The 9663-nt window shown below is 34.2% G+C and overlaps 1 protein-coding gene across 2 annotated transcripts; it reads right to left on the bottom strand.

Annotated features, from left to right (window-relative positions):
* Nucleotides 1-990: 990 nt before the first annotated feature.
* On the bottom strand, nt 991-8434 carry unc-119 (unc-119 lipid binding chaperone). 2 transcript variants are annotated; one of them, XM_074143661.1, is made up of 6 exons: nt 8125-8434; nt 5304-5372; nt 5069-5182; nt 4845-4959; nt 2762-2934; nt 991-1210 (listed from the first exon to the last, which is right to left on the bottom strand). In XM_074143661.1, the coding sequence occupies exons 1-6, from the start codon at nt 8183-8185 to the stop codon at nt 1092-1094; spliced, it is 651 nt and encodes a 216-aa protein (XP_073999762.1). In that variant the 5' UTR covers nt 8186-8434; the 3' UTR covers nt 991-1091. The 2 variants fall into 2 exon arrangements, with proteins under 2 accessions (XP_073999762.1, XP_073999764.1); XM_074143663.1 differs by having other exon boundaries at nt 5304-5367.
* Between the last annotated feature and the right edge of the window lie 1229 nt (nt 8435-9663).

The following is a 9663-nucleotide window of genomic DNA, read 5'->3' as shown; positions in this document are numbered from 1 at the left end:
TAACCTTCACATGAAACATCTCCGTATCTTACCACCTACTGATGAGGGTAGCCATCCTTGTTGAAATGTTTGGCATATAAAAAATGACGAGTTTTCAAGATGTATAACCACCAATCATGTATCAAAACATAAAAGATCAAATGAGAACTACATACGTAACAGATCATTAGCGTTTATTTGAAACGCTCCAGGAACATTCCCTATGCAGAGTCATTTCGATACACTGTACGATTCCACAACTTTTATCATATTTATAAATAGAATAGGTGGCCAAAATTTGTTACAGTTTTTGGAGATTTTCTCAAAAATTACAGACTTTTCTATTGAGTTTAAATGCAGAATAGTTACATGTGCGTCACCAATACTAACCTAAAAAATCCTACCTGAAATTCATTTTGGCTTTGGGGTTTATGGAGAAGCTGGATAGTAAATTACAGCAAATTACTTCTGCTTAAATAGTAAAGGTTTTGTTAGAACTTTGAAAATTACAGTAAGAGAAAGTCATGTGTCATTTTTAATCTAAAGCTACTCTCAACAACAATTTTTTCGAGTTTATCATTAAAGGTTAAGGTTGTACCACATTAGGTTTGATTGTATAAAAAAGGTTGAGCAGTAAAAGTACCTTATTTTTTATGTCTAATTCGTTTTTTGGTGTACATTCTAAATGAAATTTCCACCCCAATAAAATTTGTTGTAGAGACCATTTCAGTGTGCTTTATAGCCACTTTTGATGTTCAGAAAATAAATTTCTAAGGAAATCTCATTCAAGAGGTTTTGTGAGACACATTAAAATCCACATAATTTTAAAGGCGGTTCAGTATGAGTCTGGAGTTGCCTCTAAACCACGTTGAAACATTTCTCTGCCAACGTGAACAATAAGCAGTATATTGTACTTTCAATTGCACGACATCATTATTTAGCAATATTACCACCAAATAGTATCAACCAGTAATTAGTCTGTCATAAAAAAAAATAAATAAAAAAATTGAATACAATACGTGAATAAACATTTATCTTTCAGTTTGCCCCATTAAGTATGATTTATATACAATTTACAACTTCCAGTAATCACTGATACGTAATATGCCCTTTTAATTATCCAATGAACCATTGTATGAATATTCTGCCTTGTTGTGCATAATCAAGACTCCATCCACGAAAAAGAAGCTATCCGATCTTGTCTCGAAAGGATTGTTGATCATATCTGCAACTGAAATTGAAAGTTTTACTTTAGAAGATCAATTATGAGATATCACAGTGTACATAGTGATGTAACTGAAATTAGAAATTCTACTTTAGAAGAGCTGTTGTGGGTATATAGTGCGGGTATAATGTGCATAATAATGGTGAGCTAAGCACACATTTGTGGTTAAGTTAGAATTGTGTTGTGGATAACAGCTTGATCTTAAATTAATTAGTTGCCCTACAACAGTCTGTGTATGTGTGGTATCAGTTGTGGGTAGTTAGAATAGCTACGAAGGTCATTCAAATATAAACTGCATTTTTTGCTTTCAGATAAAATTCCGTAATATTGTTCTGTACAGTTCTCTTCTTCACCAGAGGCGATTCCAAAGAGAGACGATCAACCCCCAAGTCACATTTTGTTTTTTTTTTTTAATTATATTTTAATGAAAATAAAGAGAAAACTACCTTTTCACTACTTTGTGTATATTAGGAATTATAAAACGCTTTTCGGTTTTGCATTTCTAAAAGAAAAACTCCGATTAATAAAAGCAACAAAATTAGGTAAAACTATATGGTTACTTTATAATCGAACAGGTGGCTTCTGCACAAGTTTCCGCCAAAACTTTATGAACATGGTATAGTTAATGTAGAAAAGTATTCGGAAAATAAAATAAAAAATGGTCTGAACCTGTAAATGAAGAAAGAATGATTAGTCACAATAAATGCTGCAATGAAAATTTCGGCTTCCGCTCGATTGATTAAACGCTTTCCAAAGAATAGCAGAAGTCATTAACCGAGTAATGTCCACCGTTGTTTGTCGACCCGCTATCTTATAGGTACGTCCTCTTCACGGACGATCCGGATCAGCATCGGATCTTCAAAAACACACTTTTGCATTTCCCATTACGGGAAATTTCCAGAACCCCGTATCAAAAGATAAAAAGCAGACTAACGCCACATCAGTCAATTTAGTACAAACTGTTCTACTACAAAATCATCGCTAAATATTTTCTTAAGAGAACCAAATACGTGGAACTCAAATTGATATTAAATTAAGAGTGAAAGGAGAATGTTCAAGAAATGTCCAGTAAATTTTAATAAGTTTATCGCGAGGTTTAAAAAGTTGAGAATGGATTGTCGATGTTATTTCTTACTTAGGTGGCTGTCATCTCACCCAGCAGCTCGCGATTATAATAATGGCATTCATCGTCCTTTCGACGGTTACCTTCCAAAAGTTCACGAATCGCCCGAATGTTGTGTTGCCGGGCAAAAACGGTGTCAGTGATTTTAATTTTCTATTTACTCACGACCAGTTGGTTTTTTGAAAAGGTAGCATTACCAATCTTGAAGTCTAATCAAAATTTCGGATGAAGAGTCGCTTCACTAGCAAGAATTCGGATAACTAGCTTTTGCGCAATGGCAATATCTCTTACTCGAATACAGCGGCTTACAAAGGAAGGTCACATGTGGGGTATCATACATCCCCACTGACTACCCACCGTAGGTCAACATACCGGTTTACATGTGAATGACCTTTGCATAGCCACACACCTGATCTTACTAGGAAAAAACTTACTGAGAATTTTAGTCAATTTTGGAAAATGGTAGATGTGCTCGCATGTGTTCGTACTATTCGGAATACAAAATCCAAAATCAAAGTCAAAACTCTTGAGCAGGGTATCTTTAAAATAATGCCTCTCGATCATTCGGAAGTTTTTAATCGGCTCAGATCCAACCGTGAATTCCACACTAAAAAAAAAAATTAAAAGCACATTTAGAACAGGAACATATGTTTGAGAGATAAAATTGAAGAAACAAATTCTGTATCAGTCCTTAAAAGTGTTTAATCCTACTCCGGCAATGTTCTATAAGTTGGTTTAGTTCAATAGTTAGAGGAGATTTATTTAGCGTTTAGTCTCACTAAACTGTACTCTGGGCTACAAGAACACAGCTTAAAAGAGTGTTTAGTTCAGCTCCAGCAATGTTCTTTGAATTTATTGAGATTTTTTATAGATACACAAATATAATCAAGGGGAGTATCTGACTTACTTCATACCTGCCTGACAGGATAAGCAGTTTACACAGTACAACCAACATAATACATTAATGGCAGAAAGGTGTAATACATCTGAATGGACAAACTGAGGAAACAACGGATCATCCTACCCCTACTCGACCATGTCTTGCAATTGACCAGCTCCAGCTTAACCTATCTACCAGTACACGATATTCCTAAGTGGTCTATTACTACCTACAAACAATACTAAAATCTACGATTTGAAATAGAATTCCATTCATCCCACACTGCGACAATAACTAACATAAGATTCATCGGTTCATCGGGATGGGATTAGCTCAGTGGTTAGAGTACACTGAATTCCAACGCGGAGATCCGGGGGTCAAATCCAGATGCCGGTTCTTAGATTTTCTCTTCCTAGGAGCTTCTTACAGCTCACTGCCCGATGATAGAAAATGTTTTCTGTAATTTGAGAAATACTGTCCGGAGACCGGCCATACACTGGAAAAAGCAAGCTACGAGCGCTAATAACTTCAGATGTTGACGCGCCTCAAACAAAACAAATCAATAAAACCGTTCATTCCAGACACAAACTACACTAACTCGCAAAAGCCCTAATAAATACTACACTAAAACCAATACAACTAAAACTTAACATTAAGAATTTCTGTTAACCCAGTGACAGAATAATCTGTCAATAAAATACTTCTATTCAGTAGAATCACCTAAGAACTATTTGCACATCCCTTCAAGTCATGCGACGTCTTTATGCCGCATCTGCAAAATCCATAAAAGCATCCACATTTTCCAGTAACAGCAGAAATATAGTACAACATAAACCGATTTGAAATTCAGCCTTAGGCTGCGTTTCGTGCCCTGAAGTCCTCATATCGGATACAATCCAAAATTACATTTTCGGATGTTTACTCGATCTTAAGCATTATTTACCAAGCCCATAATAAACCATTTCCCATTGAAAATGTGATTTGGCCCGCAGTGCTGGATAATATCGTTGACTTTATCCGTCATAGCACGCATTTTGTTGTATCCCTGATTGGTTCGGACTTTCATCTACCTTCAGAGTAAGCAAGTGTATTGCGGTTAGGAACATAAGTGAAGTCAAAACCTCTTTACCAAACTGATTAATTTACCTCTGAAATGGATGAAGGTCCGAAACCAGTCAGGGATACAATAAACATGGGTACTATGACGGATAAAATCAACATTTCCTTTGTATTTGACCATGGCCAGTTACAACCATACAGAGTGCATATTGAAACTTTTTGGTACAATTCTGCTTCCAGCAGTAGCCTCCTTTATAAATAAAAATGTTATTTGGACATTTAATTAGATAGCGCACTTTTTACAGGACTACAGCTTACGATCCACATGTTTTGAGTGAAACCATTGAAACAGATTTGTGACAGCCTTTTAAAGAACATTTAATCTAACGTCAGCAAAGTTCTTCAAACTGGTTGAGTTTAGTAGATATTGATTTAGTGAAGCACTGAGCTCCGCAAATTTAGAGTTCAGGTATAATAAATTATTTCGAACGTGAGAAATGACTCCTCTACATTCCCCAGTCAATAACATCCCTTAAAAGTAACTCTATCAGCCTCTACTCTACCATCTCAATACTTACGTAGCTCCAACAGTCTTCAATTCTAAAAATCTCGGTGAGAATTGATACCTCACACATCTACCAGCGTTTGATTCTTCCACACTCTCATATCCACCGACATGTTCTTCATAGTTATCTAAAAAACAAATATTATTGTCCAGCTTAACCAATCTACCAGTACTGTTTACTACAGTAATCTACTGTTTAGTTTTTTCGAACATATTTGATACAGCTATGGGACCAACCTGTGAATGGATGTTTGGAGATATCAAACAATACTGTTCCACTGTCCATATCTCGTAACTTGAATCTAACGAATTCAATGTCACAGACATTGGATAAAGCTGGGCATAGATAGTCTGTAAACAGAAAAAATAAAGCCCGACTAAGAGACAAATCCTTGCAAAAAACTTAACAATAAACTGCCGCTGCAGATGTAAAATTTGCGTGCTATCATACAGTAAAGAAATGTCCACTTACTCTCCGTACTTCTAGGCAGACTCAACACATCTTCCGGCGTGATGACTTGTTTGTCCAGTAATTTCTGCTCTGAAAAATGCACAAAAATCGTAGAAAAAAAAATCCTTGGCAAAAAGTAAAATATTGAATAAACTTTAAACACTTATAAGTTAAGGTACTTAAATCTGTGCAGAAGTACTGGCGAATTTAGTGTAGTATTGACAAACTCAGTAAGCAATAGTCTATGGAAAAGTTATCAAGGAGTTGTAGAACATGGTGTTTGAGCTTATACCTCAGGCTGCCACCATCATAACTACTAGTTGTAGTGTGTAAAATATGTCCAATGTTGTGCGTTATTCAGTTGCTATGAAGAACTAATCCAACAAGAAATTGGTAACCGTGTTAGGCAGTGGTCTATTCATAAATTTTGATTCATAATTTTAAATTAATTGGCCCAGCTTTCATGAAAATAGCAAACAGGTTTTTCGTTGTTCCAGCAAGGTTAATGCTCGGTCATACATGTTAGCTTGCCGATCAAAAGAAAGTCTAAAAAAAAAATATGAAAGAACTTCATGGCACCGAATGCTTCTGGTATGTTGCCCAAGGTGTGTCTAATATTACGTTGGGACATTTTGTGTTGAAATGTCAACAAAGTATTGCTGTTGGGTTACTGTTAGATTTGATGGATAGTTCAATTTGTGTTTTTCAGGAACTAGTTGACTAATTATTTAGTCTCAGAAGAGTTCAGGACTCTACAGAACCTTATTATGGAGGAATTCACTAGAGCATGGACATTAATGGGGCATGTAAAAAATTATATTTTCCAAGATTTACCAACATTATTTATATTTGGTCTCTATTTATCCCCTAAAACAGCGAAGGACATTATTCTAATCTTCTGCCTCCAATAAATCCTCTGTCCGATCTATAAACGCAATAAAAATTCTGATTGCTCAGTATTGTATTATCTTTCCTCTGTTCACTGCAACTATAGAATAAGAAAGTATAGTGATCCTATGAGATTTATTGTAAAATAGAAAGTATCTGAAATCATATGATAAGAGATTTGCTCCACGTTGTTCCAAACACTTAAGTTGGGTAGATCTTCAAGGGTAGATGTAGATATTCTGATCGTAACTATGGAGTCTGCAAAGAACAAATATATTCAACCCAACAACTATCATCTGAACTGGAGCTGTCCTAATCTACCATAAACCAGTCCTCCACATATGTAAAGTAAAAAAAAGAACGTGTAGAGACTCTGTTATCCCATTGATGAAACTTGCTAAAATGCACTTGAAAAAAACAATAAGTGATAGTGTCCTCTAACAAATTGTTACTGTTAAGAAAAGTGGATCAAGTGACATAATGCAGAATCCAGTGATTAACTTCTCACCAATCAGCTCATTTCATTAGGAATCGTCAGTTTGAAAAAGTAGTGTTGGACCTAATCAATTTAAAACTTACCTGATGACAAAACCGTTGATTACGAATACACGCATATAGTAATCTACTGTAAATAGCTGAAATATATGTATGAAGTTTGACTCAGGAATACCCATTAGCTTTAATGAAATTTCGAAACAATAACGATAATCAGTCAGGAAAAAAAAACTGAGAGAAGAAGAAACTATAAGAAAGATCCATCAATATTATCATTATTGATTCGATGGGTACTAGAAACATGCATAAGCATCTGTTGGGTTGATTAGAATGCTATGCATATAGCATCTCAAATCCAAATAGCAGCCTGTAAGCTTTATATAAGCAATGCAAATTTCTTTCTCTTCTAGTGATAAACGGCTCATTTCCTTCAGGTCAGAGATTTTAATCTAGTGAAAGTCATGGTGGCCGTTCATAAATTATTTTCTTCAACATTTAAGAAATGGTATCGGCATGAAAACAAATCTCAAAAGGCAGGCACGACTTCTGTAATAATTACTGCAATTAAATAAAAATTATGAAGCAAGTTCAACATGAATAGGTTATTAGTCTGTGGAAATTGAAGTTTGCCAAGGAAAAAAGAAGTAAAAATATATGCATTAGAAGCCAATAAATAAACTGAAGTAAGAAATGCAGGAGTCAAAAGTAAATGACTTTTAAAAAACCTATGGGTAAAGATAGTTGACATTTTTAAAAAGGACATTATAAACTGAACTTGTACAAGCTCAAATCAGTCGTGACGACGAAATTAGTTTTGATGGATAGTTCCATTTGTGTTTTTCAGGAACTAGTTAGTGGACGATGAATTTGAAAGAACGAGTTTAGGTAGTTTGCGGGTACTTCGAAATGTCTTTATTCCGCAAGAATGGAGCACTCCGCGTTACAATGGAACACGTTCTCTCTACATCAGGAATTACAAAAAAAGCAATTTTCCCCTTCCCGTAGCAGAAATCGACATAAACTAAGGTACAGTAGATCATTCAAGAATCTGAATCATGCCTAAAAACGAAAAAAATGATCCAGCTCCTTTGCAAAACCGAACAAGGCATTTTCACATTCTTTCAAATGCCTAGAATTTATAAAGGCGTCTTATCTGATATCTTTCATGTTACCTATTTGATGAAATAACTCCTCTCGATGGAGAGGAAATTCAAATTAACAATCGAGATGAGGAATTTTCATGAGAGAAGGTAGTAGACAAATAGGGTAGATAATTAAGATTACATATATTTTGAATATTAGTATTAACGTGCCTTTTTTTTTTTAATTATGTACTTTTTTATAACAATCAGATTTTCATAATAAACCGGCATTTTCTACTCACCCCATTATTAAAGCGGATTTTACAACGTTGAGAAACGCTGAGAGATTAAGATATAAACTCTATACTAAATATTACCTTCTTGACTGATATATTTTGCTGAGTTCGCATTGTTCTTATTTTGAGATGGTGAGCCCATTATAATACTTAAATTCTAGCTCTCGCTATTCTCTTTTCTGAAATGCAAGATTTTATGATTTCACTTTAAATACCGTTAAACTTTTAAATTAAACAATTTTGATGAGCCAAAATAAAAATTTTAATAAACCCTCAAAAACTACTTAAATTTTTCTTGAGAAAATCGAAATTATACCGTACTGAAAATTTTAAATTCTATCAAGTAATTTAGCCCCCATTTTACTGTTTAGGTTTCCATGCTGCCACTATCTGAATTATAATCTGTATACATATATATAAATATATTTTCATATATATATATATATTTACGCAATTCCAAGTTTCCAATAAAAAAAAGTGAACAAGTATAAGTAAAAGAATTTTACATTAACTTTCTTCTAGACGTTATTCAAAATGCAGTAGAAAATTATTTAAAGTTGGAGCCCCAACCTATAAATGGAATAATAAAGTGGTCCTTTAACTTTATCTGCTTTAAATTTGGTTCCAAAGATTTTCGTTAAACTATGTATAAAGTCAATATAGGATTATCTCTTTTATTTGGAATACAAAATTTTTTTATTTAACTTTAAATAACGTTAAACTTTTAAATTAGAAAATTTTGATGAGGCAAAAAAAATTTTAATAAGCTGTAGCTGTAGCATACCGGAATAAAAAAAATTAGGGGTTGACAATATACAGTATACTATAATATAATATACACTGTTTAATTGTCCTTTCTATCACATTGTGTCTGTCCAACAAGTAGATTAGTGACTGCGAGTAAATTATTGAGATTATTGGAAGACGATAACCCATTCCAGATACTTAATTTTCTTAGTAGCTAGCCACCCACTATTAGCTATCAGTTCGAGGTTTCTTGAAAAGTGAATTTATTCCCTAAAGTCACAAATGTGTTCTCTCTGGTAGGTTGACATTTCTAGAAACGATATTGCTTGCTAGCAGAAAGACAGATTTTGTGAGTGTGACTTTCTGAACTTCCACATTAACTCCCAATTATTTTTTCTGTTGTATATTTTTTTACTTTTAATTAAAGTAATTAAAGATACTTCTTTACTTACTTTTAATTAAAGATATTTCTTTTAAATTTTTCGTGCACTTTTTGACGATCAACCCTTATGCAACTGTCTTACCGGACAGTTTTAATTAAAATTGAGTAGTCTTTACTTTATTTGGTCATAACATTTCTGCCCCATTGTGTTAATAATATATGTAAGTTATTAGTAGTGAGAGAATTCTTAGCCAGAATGAGGTAATGAGGCATCAGATCGTTTGGTTTGTGAAGGGTCCTGGGGTTTTCATGGATTGCACAAACTTGAACGTGTCGCCAAAAAAGAATGGTAGCACAATAATTCGAGCCAATTAGGAAAAATCGCAGGCCAGAGCCAGGTAAAAAAGTTCACTTTGACTACTTGCCTAAATTTAATGCGATATTTCTCCATCATTGGTTGCTGAGAAAACACATGCCTCACATGGGCCTGG

The sequence above is a fragment of the Rhodnius prolixus genome, unplaced genomic scaffold (assembly GCF_049639745.1).
Source record: "Rhodnius prolixus isolate KJV_2025 unplaced genomic scaffold, Rpr scaffold_12, whole genome shotgun sequence".
NCBI classification, from domain to species: Eukaryota; Metazoa; Arthropoda; class Insecta; order Hemiptera; family Reduviidae; genus Rhodnius; species Rhodnius prolixus.
Note: the sequence above shows the minus strand (reverse complement) of the source record. Positions and strands in the feature narration are given on the sequence as shown.

Excerpts from the sequence above, each read along its gene's own strand:
- unc-119 (XM_074143661.1), bottom strand. The coding sequence starts at position 8,185 with ATGGGCTCACCATCTCAAAATAAGAACAATGCGAACTCAGCAAAATAT. Across the intron at positions 4,960-5,068 it reads CTCCAAACATCCATTCACAG|ATAACTATGAAGAACATGTC; the intron begins GTTGGTCCCATA and ends TTTGTTTTTTAG. Across the intron at positions 2,935-4,844 it reads TTGAAGACTGTTGGAGCTAC|TGTGGAATTCACGGTTGGAT; the intron begins GTAAGTATTGAG and ends TTTTTTTTTTAG.